The sequence below is a fragment of the Saccopteryx bilineata genome, chromosome 6, assembly GCF_036850765.1.
Source record: "Saccopteryx bilineata isolate mSacBil1 chromosome 6, mSacBil1_pri_phased_curated, whole genome shotgun sequence".
NCBI lineage: Eukaryota > Metazoa > Chordata > Mammalia > Chiroptera > Emballonuridae > Saccopteryx > Saccopteryx bilineata.
The window spans coordinates 77,133,788-77,158,471 of record NC_089495.1 but is presented as its reverse complement, the minus strand read 5'-3'; the positions used below and the strand labels follow the sequence as shown (position 1 = coordinate 77,158,471).

At 38.4% G+C, this 24,684-nt stretch overlaps 1 protein-coding gene across 2 annotated transcripts in view; it reads right to left on the bottom strand.

Annotated features, from left to right (window-relative positions):
- Nucleotides 1-24,684, bottom strand: part of KLF12 (KLF transcription factor 12) — a 471,091-nt gene that overhangs the window by 307,874 nt on the left and 138,533 nt on the right. The window contains exon 2 of one of the 2 annotated variants that reach the window (XM_066234031.1): nucleotides 11,685-11,748. The exons of the other annotated variant lie outside the window; for it this stretch is intronic. Coding sequence (XP_066090128.1) covers nucleotides 11,685-11,717 — 33 coding nt within the window. The 5' untranslated portion in view covers nucleotides 11,718-11,748. The remainder of the gene's footprint in view (nucleotides 1-11,684; nucleotides 11,749-24,684) is intronic. 2 annotated transcript variants of the gene reach the window in all.

Here is a 24,684-nt window from a genome sequence, read left to right as displayed (position 1 = left end):
CAGCAGTCACATTCATTTCACACTCAGAAGGTCAATGCAGATGCAGGCGGAGCTCACACACGCTGTCACTGATGTGCTGGCTCACCTTGCTGGTGCAGGGACATGTTGGCCCACAGCTCCTGCAGCTCCCACAGGCGTCCATCAGCATGTGATCACAAGCCATGACACATTGGACTCAGTGAAGGGTGCTGCCGGCTTCTCCCAGACTCCCTAGCATCCCTGACGTTGGAGGCTTATAGGCCAAGAACCTGTGTGGAGGCCCGCTCACCCTCTTCCGGTTTCTGGTTTGTCCTTGCATTCCCATATTTCCTCCTCTACCTGCCTTTTCGGCTGCCTGACCTACGATGTGTCAGGCCCAGCAATAAATATACAGAAGCAACTTGCTTAAACTAGCTTCTACAATTAAATGACGCCAAATTCTGATAAATCCCGTATTCTATACTGTCTCCACAGTTTTGTTTCTCTGATTATAACTGCATAGAAATGTCATTTCTTTTATATGACTTTTTCTCCTTTCTCCCCTTTTGATTCAAACTGGCCTCACCCAGCACCCTGGCTCACTTGCCTCTTCCTCCCCTGTATGACCACTCGCTTAATCACTAAGCCCTCAATACAAAGAGATTGTGATCAGCATCAAACAATCGTAAGAACAAGCCTCGAGTCTGCTGACCCCAGAAACATAGTTTCAATCAAACTAAAAATAACATCTAGGCCTCAGTTATGTTTCAGCTCTGGGCCCAGAAAAGAGTAGAAATCAGACAAAGCTATGATGAGGTCACGACTGACCTCAGCACCAGATGCACCAATCAACCACCCCTTCCCAAGTACTGACCAATCAATAGAGACCATGGCCCTGACCAGACCCAATGGCCCTTCGTCACCATGATTAATGATTTTCCCTATATAGCCCATGCCCTGGAAGCAGTCAGGGGAACCAGGTCTTTGAGCATGCACTCACCTGTGTTGACAGATGTGGGCTACTTCCTGAAAATAAACCTATACTTTCTGTGCTGCAAGCTCCTGTTCATTTCTTATTGGGCTTTGATGGCTGCAGGCAAATGCACCCCTTTATTTTGGTGGCATGATGTGACTGACACAGAATTTAGTACCAAAACTAGTTCCAAGAAAGCCTGTTGAATATTAATAATCAATTGACTCTTCTATTAAAATATTTGTGAATCTTATTTCTATTAGGCTGTAAAGTATACTGAAGGATTAAATTATGTATAAGAAAAAGAACTGCATTCATCGTTGAGTCAGTAATTATTCAGGATTTTATTAAACACAAGTCTCTTTAGAGAATTGTAAGAAATTAATTCTCAGCTAACACAGCTTGGGAGAGGAGAAGGAGGTTATTATTATTTTTTTTAATGTACAGATGCTGATACAGAAAATTAACCAGATAGATATTAAACTTTAATAAATGCTTTTAATAATCAATTACTATGTTGCTTTAATACTATAATATTCTCATTAAATCAAATTGTTAACTAAAATGGTTACATTTAAAAGATGCTTATTTCATTTTTATGATCACTTAAAATCTTCTGGTAAAATATGTATTATATAAACTATTTTGACCATGTATTCTAAATATGATGACCTAAAGCTTAGCTGATGAAATACTATAATCAAGTGACCAGAGAAAGAAAGTGTGAGAGCAAGGAAGAGAGTGAGCCCAAGAGAACGTGAGCAAGGGAGATGCAGAGAGTGGGAGAGATAGAGAGACAAAGGGGTGGGGAAGGAGGGAGGGAGATAGAGACAGACAGACAGGCAAACAGACAGAGACACACAGGGAGGGAAACAACAGGGAGAAAGAGCAAAATATCATTTGGACACATAAATGAGCCTCAAAAGATTCTAGCTGAAATATATTGAGATCACCAAATATCCCATTTACTCTGAACTCCAAGAGGAAATTTTGCAGGACACTTTTGTGTCCAAAGGAAAAAATATATGTAATTTTCCATTTATTAAGAAAGTTTTTTAAACAAAAGGTTGTAACTTTTCTTAGTTGCTGCCGTTTCTCCCAGTCAACGTGATACTGCCATTCAAGGCCCAGGTCAAATGTCACTACATATGTGAAGTCAACCATGGTTTTATGAAATATAATATAGCACTAATCACATTAAATTGTAGTAAGTTATTTACCTCCTGGAGATGATGAAGTATTAAAGACAGGGTCTAAATATAATTTGTCTTGGTAGCCCAATGTCTAACAAATAATAAATGCTAAATATGACTGCTAGATTTAATAACAGTAGAGGATAGATGTAGCGGTTGATTTTCTGTGTCAGCCTGACTGGGCCACAGGGTACCCACATTAAACATTATTTCTGGGTATGTCAGTGGACTCAGAAAGTAGACTGCCCTTCCCAGGTTGTGAGCAGGTGTCATCTAATGCTGAGAGCCTCAACAGAACAAAAGGAGACAAAGGGGGTAATGTAGTCCCTTCCTGCTGCCTAAACTGGGATCTGTGCCTGCTCCTGTCCTTGGGTTTTGATTTACATATTCGGCTTCCCTGGTCCTAAGGCCCTTGGAACTACAGATCACAGGACTTCTCAGTCTCCATAATGATGTGACAATAAATCATATATACCTCATATCTCCTCTATTGGTTCTTTTTCTCTAAAGAAGACTAATACAATACAAATTCACTAATACAAGAGAAGTTGTCAACATTATGTGAGGAAAATAATGCATGTACCAACTACCACAGCACAGCCAATGTCTTCAAGGATTTTATTTCCTGTAAGAGAAAGCCAGCTAAGCAGTAGAGCATCAGCCTGGCATGCGGAATTCCTGGGTTCGATTCCCAGGCAGGGCATACTGGAGAAGGGATCATCTGCTTCTCCACCTCTACCCCTCCTCTCTCTCTTTTCCTCTTCCTGTAGCCATGGCTTAAATAGTTTGAGCCCATTGGCCCCGGGTGCTGAGGATGGCACCGTGGCCTCACCTCAGGTGCTAAAATAGCTTGGTTGCTGAGCAATGGAGCAGTAGCCTCAGATGGGCAGAGTATCACACTATAGGGGGCTTGCTGGGTGGATCTCAGTCAGAGTGCATGCAGGAGTCTGTCTTTCTGTCTGCCCGCCTCTCCCTTATAAAAAAAAGTAAAATATTAAAAAAATTTTTTTTAAAAAGCCATATGTATCTATTTCTTATAAACATAGAACAATTTGAAATCCCCCAGTCAGACCCTAAAAGAGAAGGTGACATGAAATAGGATACCTGGTATCCCCAAGCATCCTGTTCCATCCCAGCATACCTCCAGTCAAAGGAAAAATAAATATACAAATACTGGCCTGAGCTGCAAATTCTCCCTAAAACCAAACTAACTACATTCTAAACATAACATGCCTTAAAATAATAAAACTGGCCATTTTACTGAGCACTTAGTAACTGCTAGGCAATAGGCAACTGTGTTAGCATTTTTCCCATTTTAATCTTCACAACAACCTTAGGGAGTAAGCATTATCATCATCGTCATCATCATCCCCACATCACAGAGGTGACAATGAGATATAAATGCCAGCTGAAGCCCTGGCAGAGTCAGGATCGAAACCCAGGAGGCCTGAATAGAGAACCAAGTTCTTAAATGCTAATGTACACTCAATTCTCTCTATGGGTCCCTTAAATGCATCCAAAATATAGCTTAATAAAAATTGGCAATGTTAAGGCATTTTATACCCTTCCTTTAAATCTCAAAGCATCTTGGCCACAGCCTGTGAAATCTGGAAGGCCCTGAAGGTGACACATAACTCCTAAGACTTCAATCAAGACACAGTCAATAAAGGCTTATCCAGTGAAAGAAGAGAAATGGTACTAAGAGCAAACATTCACATTTTGCAGACAGGCTCCATCATCAGGGGTCTACTAGAAGTGGCAAAAAGAAAGGGAGATGGGAACCTTTGACTCCAGAGGCTTTGCAGTACAATGGGAACAGAGGAAAGACCCTAGAAATGACAGCTTTATTTAGAGAGTTTTTGAAATAAGCTCAGATAAAAGATTTGGACCTATCTAGCCCATAGCCAAAATGTCCCTGCCCCTGCCCACAGTGCTACTTGCAATATCAGGAACTACTGGCCCCATTTAAAGATACATAACAAGCAGAGAGAATCCACAAGGGGACTGTGCAGAAAAGCTGCAAATACCAAAAAGCAAGAGAGAAACATAAGCAAAAGACCAAACATCACAAGAGAAATTACCCAAGGAAACAGATGAAGAATTGAGACAAATAACACGTCATGGACTCAAAACAGAATTACAGACAAAAGGGTCTTTCTTTAAAAAAAGAAAAGTTCAAGGAAGAAATACAAGGGTTCAGATGATATAATATAAAAGGTAACTGAGCCTGACCAGGCCGTGGCGCAGTGGATAGAGCGTCGGACTGGGATGCAGAGGAACCAGGTTCGAGACCCCGAGCTCACCAGCTTGAGCGCGGGCTCATCTGGTTTGAGCAAAACCCCACCAGCTTGAACCCAAGGTTGCTGGCTCCAGCAAGGGGTTACTCAGTCTGCTGAAGACCCGCGGTCAAGGCACATATGAGAAAGCAATCAATGAACAACTAAGGTGTTGCAACGCGCAACGAAAAACTAATGATTGATACTTCTCATCTCTTTCCATTCATGTCTGTCTGTCCCTGTCTATCCCTCTCTCTGACTCACTCTCAGTCTCTGTAAAAAAAAATTAAAATTTAAATTTAAAAAAAAAAAAAGGTAACTGAAATAGCTGAAAATAAGCTGACAGAGCTATCAAATACTATAGAGAAGGAAACTTGACTTGGGGCAGTGAACACACAATACAGTGTAGAGATGATGTGCTGTAGAATTGTGCACCTAAAATCTATATAATTTTGTTAAAAGTGTCACCCCAAAAAATTAAAATGAATTTAAAAATTACATTTAAAAAGCATTATTATGTAAAACTTAATAAAATTTAATGGACTACAAAAAATAAAACACTACAGAGATGAAATGCTACTTTAGGAAGAAAAAATAATAAAGAATTTGACTGAAAACATAGCAAAAAAAGGTTTAATGGAAAAGCACAGTAAGAAAAATAAGTTAAAGATGAAGATCACAGATATGGAAAACCAAGGTGCAACATTATACATATTTTCAGAGTAACTAAAGAAGAAAACAAAACAAATAGAAAATATATTTTAATTATAATTTTAAAATCTGAAGACTAAAAACAGACTACTTCTCAGACTTCAACAGCAGAAGCCAAGAAAAACTAATACAGCATGGTGAAAAACAGATAAAAATCAATGAATTTACTAACTTCTAGCTTACTAAAAAATAGTCCATGGATGTCTGATCAAAAAGCAAAACAAGAATGAGTGAAATATCATTTGGTGTAACACAAGATGCCAGATAATATTAAACCCATGTTTTCATATTTCTGATAAAAATAAAAATTAGGATGAAATAGCTTCCATAATTATGATTAACAATCAGAAATAAAGAGTAAAAACCTCATTTTAAAAAAGGAAGTGGCCCTGGCTGGTTGGCTCCGCAGTAGAGCGTCGGCCTGGCGTGCGGGGGACCCGGATTCGATTACCGGCCAGGGCACATAGGAGAAGCGCCCATTTGCTTCTCCACACCCCCCCCCTTCCTCTCTGTCTCTCTCTTCCCCTCCCGCAGCCAAGGCTCCATTGGAGCAAAGATGGCCCGGGCGCTGGGGATGGCTCCTTGGCCTCTGCCCCAGGTGCTAGAGTGGTTCTGGTCACGGCAGAGCGACCCCCCCTCCCAGGGGCAGAGCATCAACCCCGTGGTGGGCAGAGCTTCACCCCTGGTGGGCGTGCCAGGTGGATCCCCGTCCAGCGCATGCGGGAGTCTGTCTGACTATCTCTCCCCGTTTCCAGCTTCAGAAAAATACACACACACACAAAAAAAAAAAAAAAAAAAAGGAAGTAAAACAGGAGAGAAACGTAGTTAGAAAGAAATGTCATTAGCCTGACCAGGCAGTGGCGCAGTGGATAGAGCGTTGGACTGGGATGTGGAGGAACCAGGTTTGAGACCCTGAGGTTGACAGCTTGAGCGCGGGGCTCACCAGCTTGGACCCAAAGTTGCTGGCTTGAGCAAGGGGTTACTCGGTCTGCTGAAGGCCCGCAGTCAAGGCACATGTGAGAAAGCAGTCAATGAACAACTAAAGTGTCGCAAGAAAAAACTGATGATTGATGCTTCTCATCTCTCTCTGTTCCTGTCTGTCTGTCCCTATCTATCCCTCTCTCTGACTCTCTCCATCTCTGTTAAAAAAAAAAAGAAAGAAAAAAAATTATCAGAGCTTGCAAAATTAGGGTTTGGTTTTGTTTTTTTCCCTTAACTCTTAAATAAAACAGCATCACTTTGGTGAAAGGATATCAACTAGAAATCAATATATATAGTCCTTCATTTATTTTATTTTTTAAATTTATTGTGTTGACTTAAGTTTCAAGTGTCCCACTCAATATAACATCATCTCTACACACTGCATCGCCCCCCATGCAAAGTCTCTTTCCACCTATAGTCCTTCATTTTAAATTTTCTATTTCTTCCACATATATATTACAAGCGAAGTAAAAAATAACTCTTCTTTAGAAATATAATGTATAAATATAATCCTTTTACAATAAAACTGCTTCTATTTACTTTTATATATGCACACAGAGATGCTGTAAATAATGTTCACCAGATGTTAATAGGTTTGGGGTGGGGAGGTGAGAGGGCCCTGCACGTTTTAATGTTTTTTAAATGAGCAATGCATTATCTTTTCAAATAATGAAGCCATTACTCTACTTCAATTATTGCATAATCTTTCTCAACTCCCTGTATATCATTTTGTTCCAATTTCCCAGATAAGAGAAATTACACACCAAAGGTGAAGTGACTTGACAGAAGAGTGACCTAATTTAGGTTGATATATGAATAAATATATGATATACCAGCTGAATCCCTATCATTATCAAAACTACTGATTTGGCTCAATAAGAGGAAGAACTTTTATATATAAGTGTATGCCCACATCAGTAGGGAAGTCCAAGGAGTACTCAATGTAATGCTGAGATAACCAACTCTTACAGAAGGCCACCACAAACCAAGCACAAGCTAGAGCAGGGGTCCCCAAACTTTTACACAGGGGGCCAGTTCACTGTGCCTCAGACCGTTGGAGGGCCGGACTATAAAAAAACTATGAACAAATCCCTATGCACACTGCACATATCTTATTTTAAAGTAAAAACAAAACAAAACGGGAACAAATACAATATTTAAAATAAAGAACAAGTAAATTTATATCAACAAACTGACCAGTATTTCAATGGGAACTATGCTCCTCTCACTGACCACCAAAGAAAGAGGTGTCCCTTCCGGAAGTGCGGCGGGAGGCAGGATAAATGGCCTCAGGGGGCCGCATGCGGCCCGTGGGCCAGTAGTTTGGGGACCCCTGTGCTAGAGAGTCAGAGACCTTTGAGGGCACTTCCAATTTTAGAAGTGTTGACATCATTATGTAAATTCACACTACAAAGTCGTGAATCTCTATCTTAGGCTGTAAAAATAATAGTATCAATACCACACAAACCTTTAGAATTCTACAACTTTAAACTGTTTTCACAAATATGTCATATTTTCTTTCACTCCCATAACAACTCTTGAAATAGGTAGGACAGATGTTATTACCTCCACTTTGGAGATGAGAAAAGTAAAAGTCAGAAAGAAGTCACTGGTCCAAGATCACACAGACAGAGAGTTGCATAGCCATGACTTGACGTTTCTGATTCATGTTTACAGAATAGGCAGCCCGTCCACACAAACGTCTGCCCACATGTTTCACCTCTGCCACTGGGGCTTTCTGAGCAACTCTGTCTACTTAGCTCAACATGGAAGAAAGGCTGCACAGCTGCCACTAGAATCTTTCTATCCTGTGTGAAGAAGAAAGATTTGGAACTTCATGAAAAAGAAATTTAAAGTAACCACACTAAATGTGTCCATCACTATGAAACAAAGTTTTCCTTTGCAATAGGGAATTAAAGCTTTCTTAGAAAGTCTTGCTATTGTCCTTTTAGATTCCAAACACAAGAAGTAGGAATCACCCTTTGCTACACTGGATGGTTTAAGGAGCTGCTCATCAGAGGTAGTCACAGAGCAACGTTTTCACGTGAACCGTGATAAGCGGCACAAATGTGTATGTATGCACATGTTTGGACTTCTGCTCTAAACCAGCTGCTGAGAAGCACATGGTAAACACACCGAAATGGCTAGAAAACAAGTGGAAGAAAGCCAGGTCGTGGAGCCATGTCCACAAAGAAGCCATCTCACTCACAATGGCAGCAACTGCTGAAATGCACTTAAGAGATTATATAGACCAGATTTTATGCAGATATTTGTGAGCAAGAAATAATGGATGACTGGGAGTTTTTAAGAATTTAGTTGATGTTTTCTAATGGCAGGCGGTAAATGGACAAATTCAAGTGCAATGAGACCGAGTAAAAGATAAAACTTAAGAATTGAATACAAGAAAGAACTTAATGTAATATATATATATATATATATATATATATATATATATATATATATATATATGTTGTTGTTGTTGTTTTAAGAGAAAGGCAGATGAAGAGGCTCCTGGAAGTAAGCCTCTTGGTATGGCCACAACAGAAATTCTGCAAATGCTATTTAGGCTGTTTAGAATGTAAAACCTAAGCACAAAGGCACAGTACGATATTCTGTGACTCTTGGCAAGATTTTACCACCACTGGCAAACTGGAAAAGTACAAAATAGTTTTATGAGCCATCTTCAAATCCCTTTTCAATTATGTAGACAGTGGCAATGTTGCTTTCACTGCTAACATTTTTAAAACTTCATCTCAATACCGGGCGAGGCGGGTAGAGGGGAACAGATGGTGATGGAGGGAGACCTGACTTGGGGTGGCGAACACACAATGTAATTACAGATGATGTCTTATTAGAACTGTACGCCTGAAACCTGTATAATTTTACTCACCAAGGTCACTCCAATAAATTCAATTAAAAATTAAAAAAAAAATGATTAAAAAAAAGATTTTGCATAAGTCAATGATGATATGGTTCTACAAACTGTAATCAATTCTGTACATTTAAATCTTTAAAAAAGTGATGGCATTTAAAAATTATGTATGTTCATGTATATATTTACACAGAAATACACACATACTTTCACATTATGTGACCGGAAGTATTTTTACAAATATTAATAGTGGTTTTGTCTGGTTATTAAAACTTATTTTAATTTTCCTCTTCATACTTTCTTGTATTTTCTAATCTCCTCTATAATCAGGAAAAAATTTACTGACCTTGTCATTATATTTGAGATATTTAGGAAAGATAAAATTTCAAACTCTGTAATTTTCTCCCAGAATCAAAACTTCTTAAACCCAATAGAACCAGATTCAAACTGCCTTAAAAATAAGCATCGGCCCTGGCCGGTTGGCTCAGCGGTAGAGCATCGGCCTAGCGTGCGGAGGACCCGGGTTCGATTCCCAGCCAGGGCACACAGGAGAAGCGCCCATTTGCTTCTCCACCCCTCTGCCGCACTTTCCTCTCTGTCTCTCTCTTCCCCTCCCGCAGCCAAGGCTCCATTGGAGCAAAGATGGCCCGGGCGCTGGGGATGGCTCTGTGGCCTCTGCCTCAGGCGCTAGAGTGGCTCTGGTCGCAACATGGCGACGCCCCAGGATGGGCAGAGCATCGCCCCCTGGTGGGCAGAGCGTCGCCCCCTGGTGGGCGTGCCGGGTGTATCCCGGTCGGGTGCATGCGGGAGTCTGTCTGACTGTCTCTCCCCGTTTCCAGCTTCAGAAAAATGAAAAAAAAAAAAAAGCATCAAATGCATTCTGTTCTAAGGCATCTATCACTGAAAATATGGATGAATCCAAAATATGAAAAACAGCAACAGAAAGAAAATAATTCAATGGTACAAACATATTCAGTGAAATACTCACTGCTCCTTCCTCTATAAAGACTTATAAACTCATGAGTTATATAAGCTGGCACAATCATTTAGAGTGAATCACATATAAAATATTACAGTCAATCATGGTAATATTTTCAGAGTTTATCCTCAGGGAAAGAAGTAACACAGTGATTCCCTTTGCCATCACCTTCAGTTACCATAAAATTAGTTACAGAACAATGACACTGTCAAAATGCATAAACTTACAAAAGCTAACAATAATCCATTGAAACATAAAAATTTAATAACAATTGAACAAAAACATAAAGTAACATTATATCAGCATACATAAGAAAGAGATAAATACAGCTTGCATGATAATGAGTGAAGAAGGTTTGCATATTTACATAGGGATGAACCAGGAAAATTTAAATTTACTACCTTTGCCCTATGTGTCTTAAGGAGTTCCGTAAAATTGTCTGACTTTATAAATGAAATTCCAATGGTGTGCAAGATAGAGCAAGCTCAACCTCAGCTCACGAGAGCCAATTGTTAAATATTAAGGATTCCTGCAAGCTAGTTGTTAAACCTATGAAATCAGCCCATGGGAACGGACAAACCCTACAGATCAAGCCTCCTGACCCTGCCCCTCTAGCTCGTTCACTAGCACACTACTGATCTACATACAAATAAGTGCACAGCACAATTAATTCTCACAAAGGGCACCCACACAGGCAAGACTGAGGTCATGAAAAAGAACATTACTATCACACCCAGAAGTCTCCCTTGTTTCACCTTTGAATGAACACTCCCTCTAGAAATCTGAAAATTTTCCAGATACAAGCATGTACTAGACAGAAAGGAGCAATTTTAGCAACGAGGAGGGAGGAAGGCAGTAGGAAGTGAAAGAGAGAACCTGAAAAATTACTTGTTAGTAACTGTGAAGGCAGGCTGGTAGAAAAGCACATGGCACAATGCACATTAGTTTAAAAGTAGGAGTAGTAGTCGGGGGAAGGAGAGGATGAAATTTTATGTGGTTGTGCAGCTATATGAAGAATGACAAGGCACGTGCGTGTCTACTAGGCCTGTTCAGTGTATATAAACCTTATGAAAGGAAGGCAAGTCTCACATATTGTGTTAACATTACCTATGATTTGTATATTAAAATCAGTATGTAGTACAAGGAAAGCTCAAATAACTATCACAAATAAAGTGATACCCAGCATTTGATTACTACTATTGACATTCACTGGATCTTTCCTCTTCTCATTCATACTGTTCCGTGTCTGTGAGAAACCAAAGTTAAAATCCTTTCACAATCACCCTACTCCTCTCAGGAAAGCTGAGACTGCGGGTACAAAGAGGACAGCACCTGAGAGCATTCATGTACCATACAATGTTGGTACCAGGATTATGCTTGTAGGAACTTCTGTATATTAAATACAATTTGACTACTTTTTTTGCCTTTGTCCCCATGATAGGTTGTATCAGTTGGTATATACCATTTTCTAATATCTAGCTAAAAATAGTTTCTTAAAATACCAATGTGAGTCCTGGAAACTGAAGACAGGTAGACCTGCACAAACAGTTTGCCTCCTCATAAATTTCTTTATATTTAAGGGAATAAAAATAAAAATTACATAGTACAGATAGAAGCATTTCTCTTAGCGCTGACCATTCTCATATTCAGACAAGGTGGTACTCTAATGGGAGAATACCTGTCCAAAAGTCAGGTTCAAAATTGGATTTTCACTGTAATCATACAGTCTTGACTAACCAACCTTAATTGTTTTCCTCTTCATATGGATATTCATTCATCCATTTGTTTCTAGAGTCACATTGATCCTGTAAATAAACCAGACAAAAACACACAATGAGAAAATGTTCTATATGTTGATAAATCCTTGCATTGGGGGAAAAACAGAGAACATCTTAATTCTTCAATCCTTTAAGTTCTTAATTAGCAGAGTGACATAAAAATAATAGCTGAGGAATATTTTTTTCTTCGTTTCATTTTGGTTTCCTGCTCAAGCTTTAGCAGCTATGTAAAGGGCAAAATGGAGCAATGGGGGAAGAAAGGCAGAAATACCAGCTAGGACACTGAGACAAATCTCAGACAAGAGAATGAAAACCTGGACAAGTATCAGGGAGAAAACAAAAAAAAAAGAAAGAAAGAAAAGAAGAGAAAAGAAAAGAAAAGAAAAGAAAAGAAAAGAAAAGAAAAGAAAAGAAAAAAGAAAAGAGGGGCAGATGCAACAGAGAGAGAAGCTTGAGGAGAGCACACAGCAGAGAGCAGCTGCAAAGTGAATTTACTATATGAAAAAGGACTCACAAATACTCCAACGGGAGCACTTGATTCCATTTTTCTCAGCAACTAAGAGATTCTTATTCATTCTGTTTCCCAGAGGAAATGTTTCTTTCTAATCTCATTACAGCTGATACAAATGTTCAGAATAATTAATGAGACACTTTTCAGTGGCTCCATGTTGGCCAATACCCAAGTTAACTTCTAAAAACTGATCTAAGCCCTGGCAGGTTGGCTCAGCGGTAAAGCATGTGGAAGTCCCGGGTTGGATTCCCGGCCAGGGCACACAGGAGAAGTGCCCATCTGCTTCTCCACCCTTCCCCCTCTCCTCTCTCTCTATCTCTCTCTTCCCTCCCTCAGCCAAGGCTCCACTGGAGCAAAGTTGGCCTGGGCGCTGAGGACGACTCCATGGCCTCCGCCTCAGGCACTAGAATGGCTCCAGCCTCAATGGAGCAACGCCCCAGAGGGGCAGAGCATTGCCCCTTGGTGGGCGTGCCGGGTGGATCCCGGTTGGGCGCATGGGGAAGTCTGTCTGACTGCCTCCCTGCTTCTACTTCAGAAAAATACAAAAAAAAAAAAACACCCCCAAAATAAACTAAGTAAATACATGTCACCTCTGAAAAAATTAAAAAAATATAAAGTAATTATTTATATCAGTGGTCCCCAACCTTTTTTTGGGCCATGGACCAGTTTAATGTCAGAAAATATTTTCACGGACCGGCCTTTAGGGTGGGATGGATAAATGTATCACGTGACCGAGACAAGCGTCAAGAGTGAGTCTTAGACGGATGTAACAGAGGGAATCTGGTCATTTTTAAAAAATAAAACATCATTCAGGTTTAAATATAAATAAAACGGAAATAATGTAAGTTATTTATTCTTTCTCTACAGACCGGTACCAAATGGCCCACGGACCGGTACCGGTCTGCAGCCCGGGGTTGGGGACCACTGATTTATATGGTCTCTAAAAGCTTCCAAATCTCCAGGACCACTTGGATCTTCCCAAATATAATTCAACATTGCTGGATTGGAGAGTTCTGATTAAAATGCACCATTTGTCCCATCTGGATCTATCTTGTAAGTCTCCCTATTTGTTTTTTTCTGAGTATTATGTAATTTGGTTCAGAATTTCCATTTCATGAAGCAAATTTTCTTTGGCATGTGCTTAAGCCAGCTTATTAGATGCAGTTGACATTTTTTACTCTTTTCATTTGAAATTGCACTCAAGAGGGGCCACGCCTGGAGTCCTTAGACATTCTGAGCCAATGTCTGTACCGCAGTGCTGGGCCAGGCTTCCTCTGCATGTGTTTCCATACATTCGAACAAAAGAAGAGAGCTCACCTGGCCTGTGGTGGCACAGTGGATAAAGCATTTGACCTGGAATGCTGAGGTCACTGGTTCGAAACCCTGTGCTTGCCCGGTCAAGGCACATACAGCAAGCAATCAATGAAGAAATAAAGTGAAGCAACTATGTGTTGATACTTCTCATTTAAAAAAAAAAAAAGAAGAAGAAGAGAGCTCACTAGCTCATAAGGCCCTAAAGGAAATGCAGCATTCACAAGTTCCATGGTCTTGGTCTGTGAGTGGACCTCGTTTTTAATTTTATTCCAGTTTTAAATATATATGTTTCTATCTGTCTCTCTCTTGTAGGTCTCATGTCTCAAAAAACACCTCCTAACATATACTAGAGCTTTTACTACTACTAGAAATGCTACTAAAAAGCAATATAATATAAATGTAATATTTTAATACAATAGTGGTAAACTAGAAATATTCACTTGAAATTTAGAGTATAATTCTTCTACTTTATATTATGAAGCCATAATACAGAATCACATGAAAGAATTTAGAAGTCATTTAAACAATCGCATTCTTACCAAACACATACTGTCCTTTCTTCAAACTATAGCTAAGCCAATCAGCTCCAACGTCTTAGCAAAATGTACCCAGTAGTTCAAAACTGGCTTTTAATCTACATTCTGGTTCCTCAGATCTCAAAGGTGGTTGTGTTATTTTGGTGGGGTTTTTTTTCATATTTTAATACTCCCATGAGCATTTTCATATGAGTCAATTTATTAGTGCTAATCTAGTTTATAGTACTTCATTGTAGGGATACTCCATTGTCTGATATGATTTATTGCTATCACCAGCAACAACTACCCACCCTTCTGTGTACATCTTGTATTCACCCGGGCCTCTGCCAGCCGGAATGACTGTGGCTAGGAAGGATGCCCTCTTCAGAACAACTCTAATCAGAAAGTGAGGACTGGGAGTTAAAGCCCAGGGCAGACAGACTTCCACCACTCACCCCCACTCAGTCATGCTACATCCTATACTTAGCTGCTCTAGTTCATTATTTTCTTAGAATATAATTATATAACTCCTGGATCAAAATAATATGAATTCTTTTCAGGTTGTTCAAGTATATCACCATATTGCTTTTTAAACAGGCCACACCAACTTATATTCCCACCAGGAGAAGAAACAAGCGCCGTTAGCACAATGCCATCCCCACATCTCTTCCCCAATACACAATTTAGGCAGCCAATAGATGCTGTTGAAAGAGTAAAGCTAATAATGAAAAATGACAGGAAAATCAAGTAAGGGAAACTTCCTTTATATCATTTGTGAATAGCTCTTACCCAAGTATCATAATTAGAGCTTTAATTATGTCATTTGTCTTTTTAGGTACAATTAATCTGCTAAAACATTATATTATTTGAACTAAATACAGTATCACACATTTTCACAGCATTTGGTGCTTTACAAGGTAACCCAATGATATCATTTGTTCTTGAAAGCAGTTCTATGAGTTGAGTACAGGAATTATTTTAAGATCCATTTGATGATGATGATAAGAGGTCAATTTTGTACTCAAGGTAACAAGTTAAATAATGTCAGGGTCCTTATAAATGCCCTTAGTCCCAAATCTTAGTACACAGCTCTTTGGTTTCAACCTGGGGAAAGCCTGTTACAATGCTATTTTCCATTTACTGCAAGTGCCTCAGAAAGCACTCAAGACCAGCTCTGCCTCTGCAGCTCCCATCCTATACCCCTAACACTTTAAGTAGCACCAATGACAATAAATACGCAGTGTAGAGTTGAGAAGACCTGCCCTAGTCTCACTTTTGCCATCCCTGGGCTGTGTGATCTTAAGCAAATCACTCAACCTCTCTGAGGCCCAATTTCCTTCTCCACAGCAGCAGGGATAATAACCTGTCTTATCTACTCCACCTACCCTAATCAAACTAATGTCTGTACAGCAATCAGTCACTCTTTAATCAACAGCCCAGGTATTAAACAGGGGGAAAAAAAAGAATCCCCTAAATCAAGACCACAAAGCAGAACAGATAAATCTCTTATCTTATTCATGCTACGGGGCCTTTATGTTGTTTCCCAAATCCACATCACAATCAGGCCACAATATAAAATAGGAAAATGGCAAATTTCCTACAACAGTTCATATCAATTTCCTAATTAAAAGATTACTTAGCTTTTCCAAATAGGTATGTGAAATTATCAAGTAAACCTTCCCAAGGCCAGGAAGTTTTAAAAGTCAATGTGGTCAAAAATTCATCACAAACGGTTTTGGTACTCCCTTTCCTTGCTTCAAAACAATTCTCAGTTGTCAAGGGAAGAAAAGCAAAGTGCTGGTCACTTATTTCAATAGAAAAAAACATGACAAATAAGAAAAAGCATAAATTATTATATTTTGGAAAGAATTTTAGGTGAACTTTTAGACAAAAAAAATACTGCTGCCTTGAACCACTGGTAAATGCTTGTGTTTTAGTGAAGAGTCTGAGAAATTCTAATTACACCTGTTTCTCTTTAATAGATACAAGCAATAGAGAATGATTTTCTAAGATTTTCCCTTTTAACTGTTGTTTTTTTCTGTAAAATTGCCACACCTGGTCAGCCAGCTTCTTTTAAAAAATTTAAAAAGACTATTTTGGCCTGGCCAGGGTGGCGCTGTAGACAGAGCGTTGGCTTGGGATGCTGAGGCCCAGGTTGAAACCCCAAGGTCATTGGCTTAAGCAAGGGGTCACTGGCTCAGCTGTAGCCCCCCCCCCCCGCCCCTGGTCAAGGCACATATGAGGAAGCAATCAAGGAACAACTAAAATATTGCAACTATGAGTTGATGCTTCTCCTCTCTGTCCTTGTCTGTCTGTCTGTCTCTTTCTAAAAAATAAAATAAAATAAAATAAAATAAAAAAAGACTACCTCGAACAACAGAAATGACCTTGGCCAGAATGAAAGTGGATGCTCCCCAAGCTTCATGAATGAATTACTTTGGAATGATTACCTCAGAATACAAGCCTTATATCACCCTGTAGTAATAGGGTACTAGATCTTCATCACGTATTAAGTTCTTAGTCTTTAAAGGTTGGTGTTTAATACACTGTAAATACTTCAGGACTCATAAGTTCACTAGTTCTAGTTCCTCTGAGAATCCCTTAATGTATCTTTAAACAGAGAAGAAACAGGTTATAAATGTGTTTATAGACATCTGACCAGTCAGGGTATTCCACTCTCCACACAAAGGTAATTGAGTTGCTTTGTTTTGAGTAAATTGAATTCTGGTGCTGATACAGCAATTCCATTTGGAATTCTGTCTTCTAGATTCTGCTTTACGAATCATTGCTTCATTAGCAATGATCTTGTGTTTTCAAATAATGATTTTTAAAAGTCAAATAATAAACTTTTATATACACATTTACTTCAGTTACCGTACTTTTTAAAGCTGGTCAGGGAACTCAACAGGCACTTAAGTTTGAGATATTACAGAACAGATCCATGCTGGCCTTGCTATGTATCAAAGTTTCTGATATATAACTTGCCTTTTCTCATGTAAAGTTACTTCTATTTTATCTGTTGTGAGTTATCTTGGGAACTAAAGATATTTGAAGGTTAATCTAAATATTTCTAGAGATAAATGCAAATCTAACTAAGTACTACGTTTTCATACCTATTTTGACTTAAAGTGAAAAGACACAAAGCAGTAAGCTTGTTGCTAGGTGACAGGTGACACTAAGTATCTCTTCTAACTTGTACAGCATAAGACATCTTACTGCTGAGAAAAGACACAGGGATTTCCATTGAACCTGTCATTCTCTATAGAGAAGGAAACTCGTGTTCACATATTTCTTAGTATAGGCCATTGGTAGACAGCAAATCATGTCCATGAGGATATCTGATTTTAGATATGCCTCTCACAATAAATAGGAAAGAATAGTTTTTATTTTCTGTTTTGGAATACAAAATATAATGTTCTAAGTAATATCTACATATAAAATACATATAAATTCATGATTCACAATTACATATTGCAAAGTAATAATTCTTAAGAATGTTCAAACTTTTAATAGACATCATTTCAGTTAGGGTAGGTGGAATCCATAGAGAAAGCATTATTTTCATAATAAGTAATCCAATTTCCATTAGATTTATTGACACAAGATGATCATAGCAAAGATCTGATGAATTTTTAAAAAGAGATAAAAAAACTTCAATGCAGATTATTACCTGGACATATTTTATAATAAATGATAACCCTTACTTTCAAGCATTACCTCCCTTCCTTGAGACAAAACAAGCACATAGTTCCACCCCTCCTTTGAGGTATCAGTCAATCCAGGTGACAAGAAGAAAACGTCAAGAACACTTTCACACCCAGACTTTCAGGATGTCACATGGATGAATGACACGCCTCACCCCATGTGTAAGAAGGCTGAATGTTGTGATGGAAAAGATCCAGGTGTGAACATCAGACAGAATGAACACTAGCTTTAACATTTGGGGAGAATGGGACTTGGGGTAAGTTGTTTAATTTTCACATGCCTCCCCTTTCCTCTGTATTAAACTGGTATAATAAAACCTAGTTGGGGGAGGGAGCGAGCTAGGAATATTGAAAAGGAAAATGTATACAACATGCACAACAGACTACCTGGCACATATAAGATGTTCAACAGACATCAGTTCTATTCCTACTCCCTACATTTATATAATTTATAAAATCACACACACACACACACACCTACCTTGATATATATACATATATATCAAGTGTCCTGACTTCTTTCCACTTAAACTTTGCTGAGAACTAGGAACAGCAATGACCTACTCTTGCCCAAATTGCACTTCCTCACTACCACCTTTAACAATGATCGTGTGTTTCACACAGGAAGATCCTGGGAATACACAGACCTTAGTATAGTCTACCAATGGCCTACACTATAATAAGAAGTATGTGAACACAAGTTTCCTTCTATATAGAGAATGACATGTGTTCAATGGAAATCCATGTCTTTTCTCAGCACCTCCACCCGATGGTCTCACAACACGGTGTTTATAACTCTTCCATTAAGGGAATTCAATGATGAAATAGCTAATAGAAATATGAAAAAGGGAATGCAGAGGTCATTAAGAACCCAAATTTAACAATAATCTCCTTGGAGTTTTTATATACAAATCTACTGAAAATTTTCCATTTATTAAATTGTTCCTCCCTATGTCTACTTTTATGTTACCTTGAAAATATGCTTCTACCCAAAAAAATCCCCCACAATTAAAAAAAAAAGCAGACAATAACAAAGAAGGAGCACACTTTCAGGTTCCATTGGGAGGAAGGTTTGCCCAGAAGCTTGAAAAATCATTTAAGAACAGAGTTCAATGAACAAACAGCCCATTTTCAAAGAAAGGAGGTAAAGCAAAGCATACCGACAAGGAAATTACGCTTTTAATCTGTTTTCAGATTCCATTACACTCCATTATTCTATGCAGAGAACAAATAAACATTTAAAAGAAAGGAACCATAGCAAATGAGTTGAACGTTTCTTTTACATACACCATACTCAATATAATGGTTTGAAACATAATTTATGCTATGCTTATATTCAAGTGTAATTGCCATTTTATCGGGACTGCACAGTCAAAAATCTGATTTGTATTGCAAAGGACTAACAAGATGATTAAATTCTGTCTTCATATGTCTAATTTATGTGATTTAGATTGCAACAAAAATATGAACATGTGCAATCTGTACTTGCACGTAAAACTACTTCACATATAACTACATTCTGCCAAAAGGAACTTGGCCACATGCAAGTTTGCATTTCCATAGAAGAGCACTGATCGTCTTCTCTGAATCCTATCAGGAAGTGTTTTAAAACATCATGCTAAAATCTATTAATAAGAGTGCTTAGCTATTTACTGATCCCATGACTCTCCCTAGCACTTTATGTTAACTATAATGTGGTTGTATGATTTATGCACAGATGCGTAAACAACGGAAAATAAAATCATGATAAATACATATTTGGCACCAATTAAAAATGCATTATTCACACTGCCTAAGAATTTCTCTATTACTTCACTTCAATAGATGCTATCAGTATACTACTAGGTGTAGATATATGATGGGCAATTACAAATTTTATATACTAAAGATCTACGACATATTCAAGAAAAATAATTTACCTTGTTTATTACACAGTATACATAGTCAGCTTTCCTATTAATTGTTGGCTTCCATGTGTAGCTTGCCAATGCTAAGCAAGATAAATCCCATTCACATGCACAACAAACAGTTTACTTAGGAAGAAAATTTATTTTCTAGTACATCACAATAATAGCTGATTAAAATATGTTGCTCTGACCCAGTTTTGAATTAATTCGCGTGAAATAAAACAAACATTTATTAAATTGTGGAGAAAACATTCCGTCAAACTGTAAAACCTGAGCAGAAGAACAAATGGCACACACTTAATTACGGCTGACATTTAAATGAAATTTGCCTTCTCAAAATATTTACCAATAATTAGAAAATATAAGGCTTGGTATATTTTAGGATACTTTTATAGTCAATCTCTTCATATATCTGACCCAAAAGAAGTTTTAACATGGGAAGATTTTAAAATATAATTTGAAAGACAGATCAAAGAACTGAATATACTTGTTTAACCAACATTTTGACATAGTGGTACCAAAACACAAAGAGTTGATACTTTCAATGAATAGTTCATGGGCTGCTGAGTGCCTTACTGAATAAGAGTTTCAACTTGCTGAACTCATCAATCCAGTTTGTGCATTCAGACATCATAATCACTGCCCTATGCAGTTCATAATATGGTCTATAGCAGATATCTGGCTGCCATAATAAATACATAATTAATTAGTATTTCTCAATGATAAGCAAATTAGTAGACTGTCAAATGGATTGCAAAACCATATGTTCCTCTCATCAGTAAATAATACCAGAAAATCAAAAAACTATTTGTTGAGAATGACAAATGATATATTAAGTAGATTATTTATAAGGGAAAAAAATCTTTAAAAACTGAAAAATACCAAAACAAAATTGGAGGTCAGCTCAAATAGAATCCAAGCACTTGCTAGCAGGTGATGAAAGTCCAATGATTTACAACAGTGGTATTTATTGCATGGTAAACATTCTGTTACTAATTCATCCACGAATTGCCAATATGCCAGGAAGTGAGGATATTAAAAATGAACAGTACCTGATTTAAAGAAGCTCAGAGACAACAAAGGTGAGACAAATATAAAATATACTGCTCACAAAAATTAGGGGATATTTCAAAATGAATATGAAATGATAAAGAAGCATTTGATTTTTTTAAATTAAATAGGAATATCAGAAAAGCAAACAAAATGTCAAAGTTGTTTGATTATGCAAATGAGATGCAAAACCAGCTTTTATGTCATTGGTGAATATGCACTGTACAAAAGGCTGAAAGTAGGCCCTGGCTGGTTGGCTCAGCAGTAGAGCGTCGGCCTGGCATGCGGGGGACCCGGGTTCGATTCCCTGCCAGGGCACATAGGAGAAGTGCCCATTTGCTTCTCCACCCCCCCCCTTCCTCTCTGTCTCTCTCTTCCCCTCCCGCAGCCAAGGCTCCATTGGAGCAAAGATGGCCCGGGCGCTGGGGATGGCTCCTTGGCCTCTGTCCCAGGCGCTGGAGTGGCTCTGGTCGCGACAGAGCGACGCCCCAGAGGGGCAGAGCATTGCCCCCTGGTGGGCAGAGCGTCGCCCCTGGTGGGTGTGGCCCCTGGTGGGTGTGGCCCCTGGTGGGTGTGGCCCCTGGTGGGTGTGCCGGGTGGATCTTGGTCGGGCGCATGCGGGAGTCTGTCTGACTGTCTCTCCCCATTTCCAGCTTCAGAAAAATACAAAAAAAAAACCAAACAAACAAAAGGCTGAAAGTATTGGAGTATCTGCATGTTCCCTGATCCCCTGATTTTTGTGAGCAGTTTAATTTCAACCATCCACTAAACGTTTACCATATGTTTAACACTGACCAGGACTTTTACAGATATTATTTAATAAATTCATGTAAAAACATAGCCATTCCAATAACCTAGGATTAATACTCACATTTTACAATTAAAACAATTATAATCAAAGTCCATATTCTCCAGCCTATATCAAGCTAATATTCTTTTTTTTTTTTTTTTTTTTGACATAGACAGGGAGAGTCAGAGAGAGGGAGAGATAGAAACAGACAGACAGGAAGGGAGAGAGATGAGAAGTATCAGTTCTTCATTGTGGCATCTTAGTTGTTTGTTGATTGCTTGTTCATTGATTGCTTTCTCATATGTGCCTTGTCTGGGGGGCTACAGCAGAATGAGTAACCCCATGCTTAGGCCAGCGACCTTGGGCTTCAAGCCAGCAACCTTTGGGCTCAAGCCAGCAACCATGGGGTCACATCTATGATCCCATGCTCAAGCCAGCAACCCCACGCTCAAGCTGGTAAACCCGTGCTCAAGCTGGATGAGCCTGCACTCAAGCCGGCGACCTCAGGGTTTCGAACCTGGGTCCTCCACATCCCAGTCTATCCATGCGCCACAGACTGGTCAAGCCAAGCTGATATTTTTAATAAATCACAGGAGCACTGGTAAAATGACAAAGTACAGTGGAAAGTTGAGGGAACCCCTAGAGGCTTCATAGAAAAGGTAAAACAAAGCTGAGTCTTAAAAAATGAGGAAGAAAAGGCATTTCAGGAAACAGATGCATTAAGAATTGGTATGTTTAAATCTGAATCTGAAAACATTCATACATATGTGTTCAGTCATAAATACATACATGTGCACACAATATGGACAAATATGAATAATTCATTAAGAATAAGCATGTGCACATCCATGCACACATATATGAATAAGCATCCTAGAACTGGCATATTTACACTAGCCAGCCTATGCCACAAAGAGGGGCTTTATATGGAAGAGACATCTGTAATGTGCAGAGAAGATTCATTTTAAGTAAATAATAAATACAATCCTGAAAGTGTAACTTCTAGTATCTTAGGTACACATTTGTCTTACAATGTATAGGGATTTATATTATGTATGCTAAATCAGGAATGTTAAAATATGATTTAAAAAAGCTAATTCTACAAAAACATGACTTTAAAAAACCTTTATCATGAACTGTGTTATGTTTCGTAATTTAAGATTACTTCTGCCATCTCTGACCGTCACAGATCAAATATTTTAAAATACTTATTATTCAAACATAAGTCAACAAAAATATTTCCATAGATAGTATGCATATACATGCATGCACACACACACAGCCTAGCATCTATGGAAAAACTTACCAGTAAGAAATTGCTAAAGTATATATAAGTTACACAAGTACGTTTATCTTTCTTAAAATATTCCAGAAAATTCAAATGACATTGTAAAATAATAGTTAGCAACCAATGAGTATTAAAAGCATTTTGAAAAATAATTCAAAACAAAAATTAGTCAACTGCAGTCATAAAAACCTACTTGAAGACATACATAAAACTAAAGTACTAAAATCAGGATAAGTTCTATATATAAATAATATATAGATTAATCTCTATTCTAATTCTTAAGAAATGTTCACAAGTAAAATAACTATCAACTAATCATTGGAAGGAAGACAGTTAAGTGCTCACGTGTATTTTCCCAACATATACAGGAAATATATTTTTACATTTTAGTTTAAATATAGTATCATTAAAAAACACCTGATTTTAAAAGGACAATCCTTTAAATTCTCTCAACTTATTCCCAAAGGTGACTAACTACATCTTAGGAGATAGCGCATGGGAAAGCTGCTGGTCAAAGACCTGAATTCAAATTGTTCTCTTAGTAATGTGGTTTCAACTCTCAACAGTTGCAGAAGAGGAGGACGAGGAGTAACTGTGGTTATAGAATCAGCAAATACATAGAATTAAATTTGCGAAAAAGTGCTCTAAATGCTAACTACCTTGCTTGTATATTCCTCCAAACCCGTGCGGTACGTAGTATTAACCCTCTCATTTTACAGATGTGGAAACACAGATTACCCAAATTACAGGGTAGTGTCCAGTACTGTATATGCATGAGTCACTTCAAAGTTAGCTAATCCCCGGAGACATATCAATTATTAAGAGGGGGCTGCATGCATGAGCCACTCTTGGTCCCACATAGGCAAGCCACTTGAAACACAGCTAGAACAGCACTCCAACTCTCTTGAATAACTACCTTTACACCTTGCAGCAGTTTTTAACCAAATTATATGATACATTTTGATTGAAGTTTTAATGTTCTTAGCAACATGTTGAATTTGTACAGCTGACACTAAACACAATTTACTTGGTGAGATTCATGTCAAATTAGATGGAGAAAGCAATATGGTCCCTCTTTCTTTACTATACTGCAACACTGCCATTAACTCAGATGTGCCCACTGGTAACATAGCTAACCTGTCTGGGTCTCAGCTTTGACACCTATGAAATGAAAGATCTTTAAGTCTCCTTCTATTTATAAAGTTGTGGGTCCTACAAATCCTAGATGCTAAAAATGCATAGCTTTGCAAGGCATCTGCTATGAATTAGAATACATTAATATTGGTTAGCAGAGTTTGAGTTCTAATTGAACTAGTGAACTCGGGAAATTTAAACAAACTTCTCATTCCCTGTGGCTCCTAACCTGCTTTGGGTGGGAATAAAACGGATAACTAATATCTCAATTTCAACTTACTATGCCACATATCTTTATTATATGTTACCTAAAGAGAAATGCTTAGGAGAAAAAAAGCAGACGATGGGGTGAAATATTTCCATATTCTCACACCAGTAACGGAATGGTTCTCTGGAGATGGCCTTGAGATTCTCAAGGTGAGCAGGGAGGACTTCTCTTCCAAGCACAGTTCCATAAAGCACTGCATTATAACAGAGTTTATCTGTGACTGTAAATCATTTCTTTCCCAACAGTTCTACCACAGCCCTTCGGAATGCTGAGAAATGTGTCTGCCACTTTGTCTTGTATAATTTAAAGAAGCATATTATTTATAATGGTATCTGAGCAGTAAAAATATAATCCATCATTCAGGTATGTGCCAAGTAGGGTGCCAGGTGCTTTACACACGTTATCTTAGGTAATCTTCACTGTGAGGAGGAGATAATGACCTCCTCCTTACAAGCAAAGAAACAGTTTGATGGCTGTTGAAC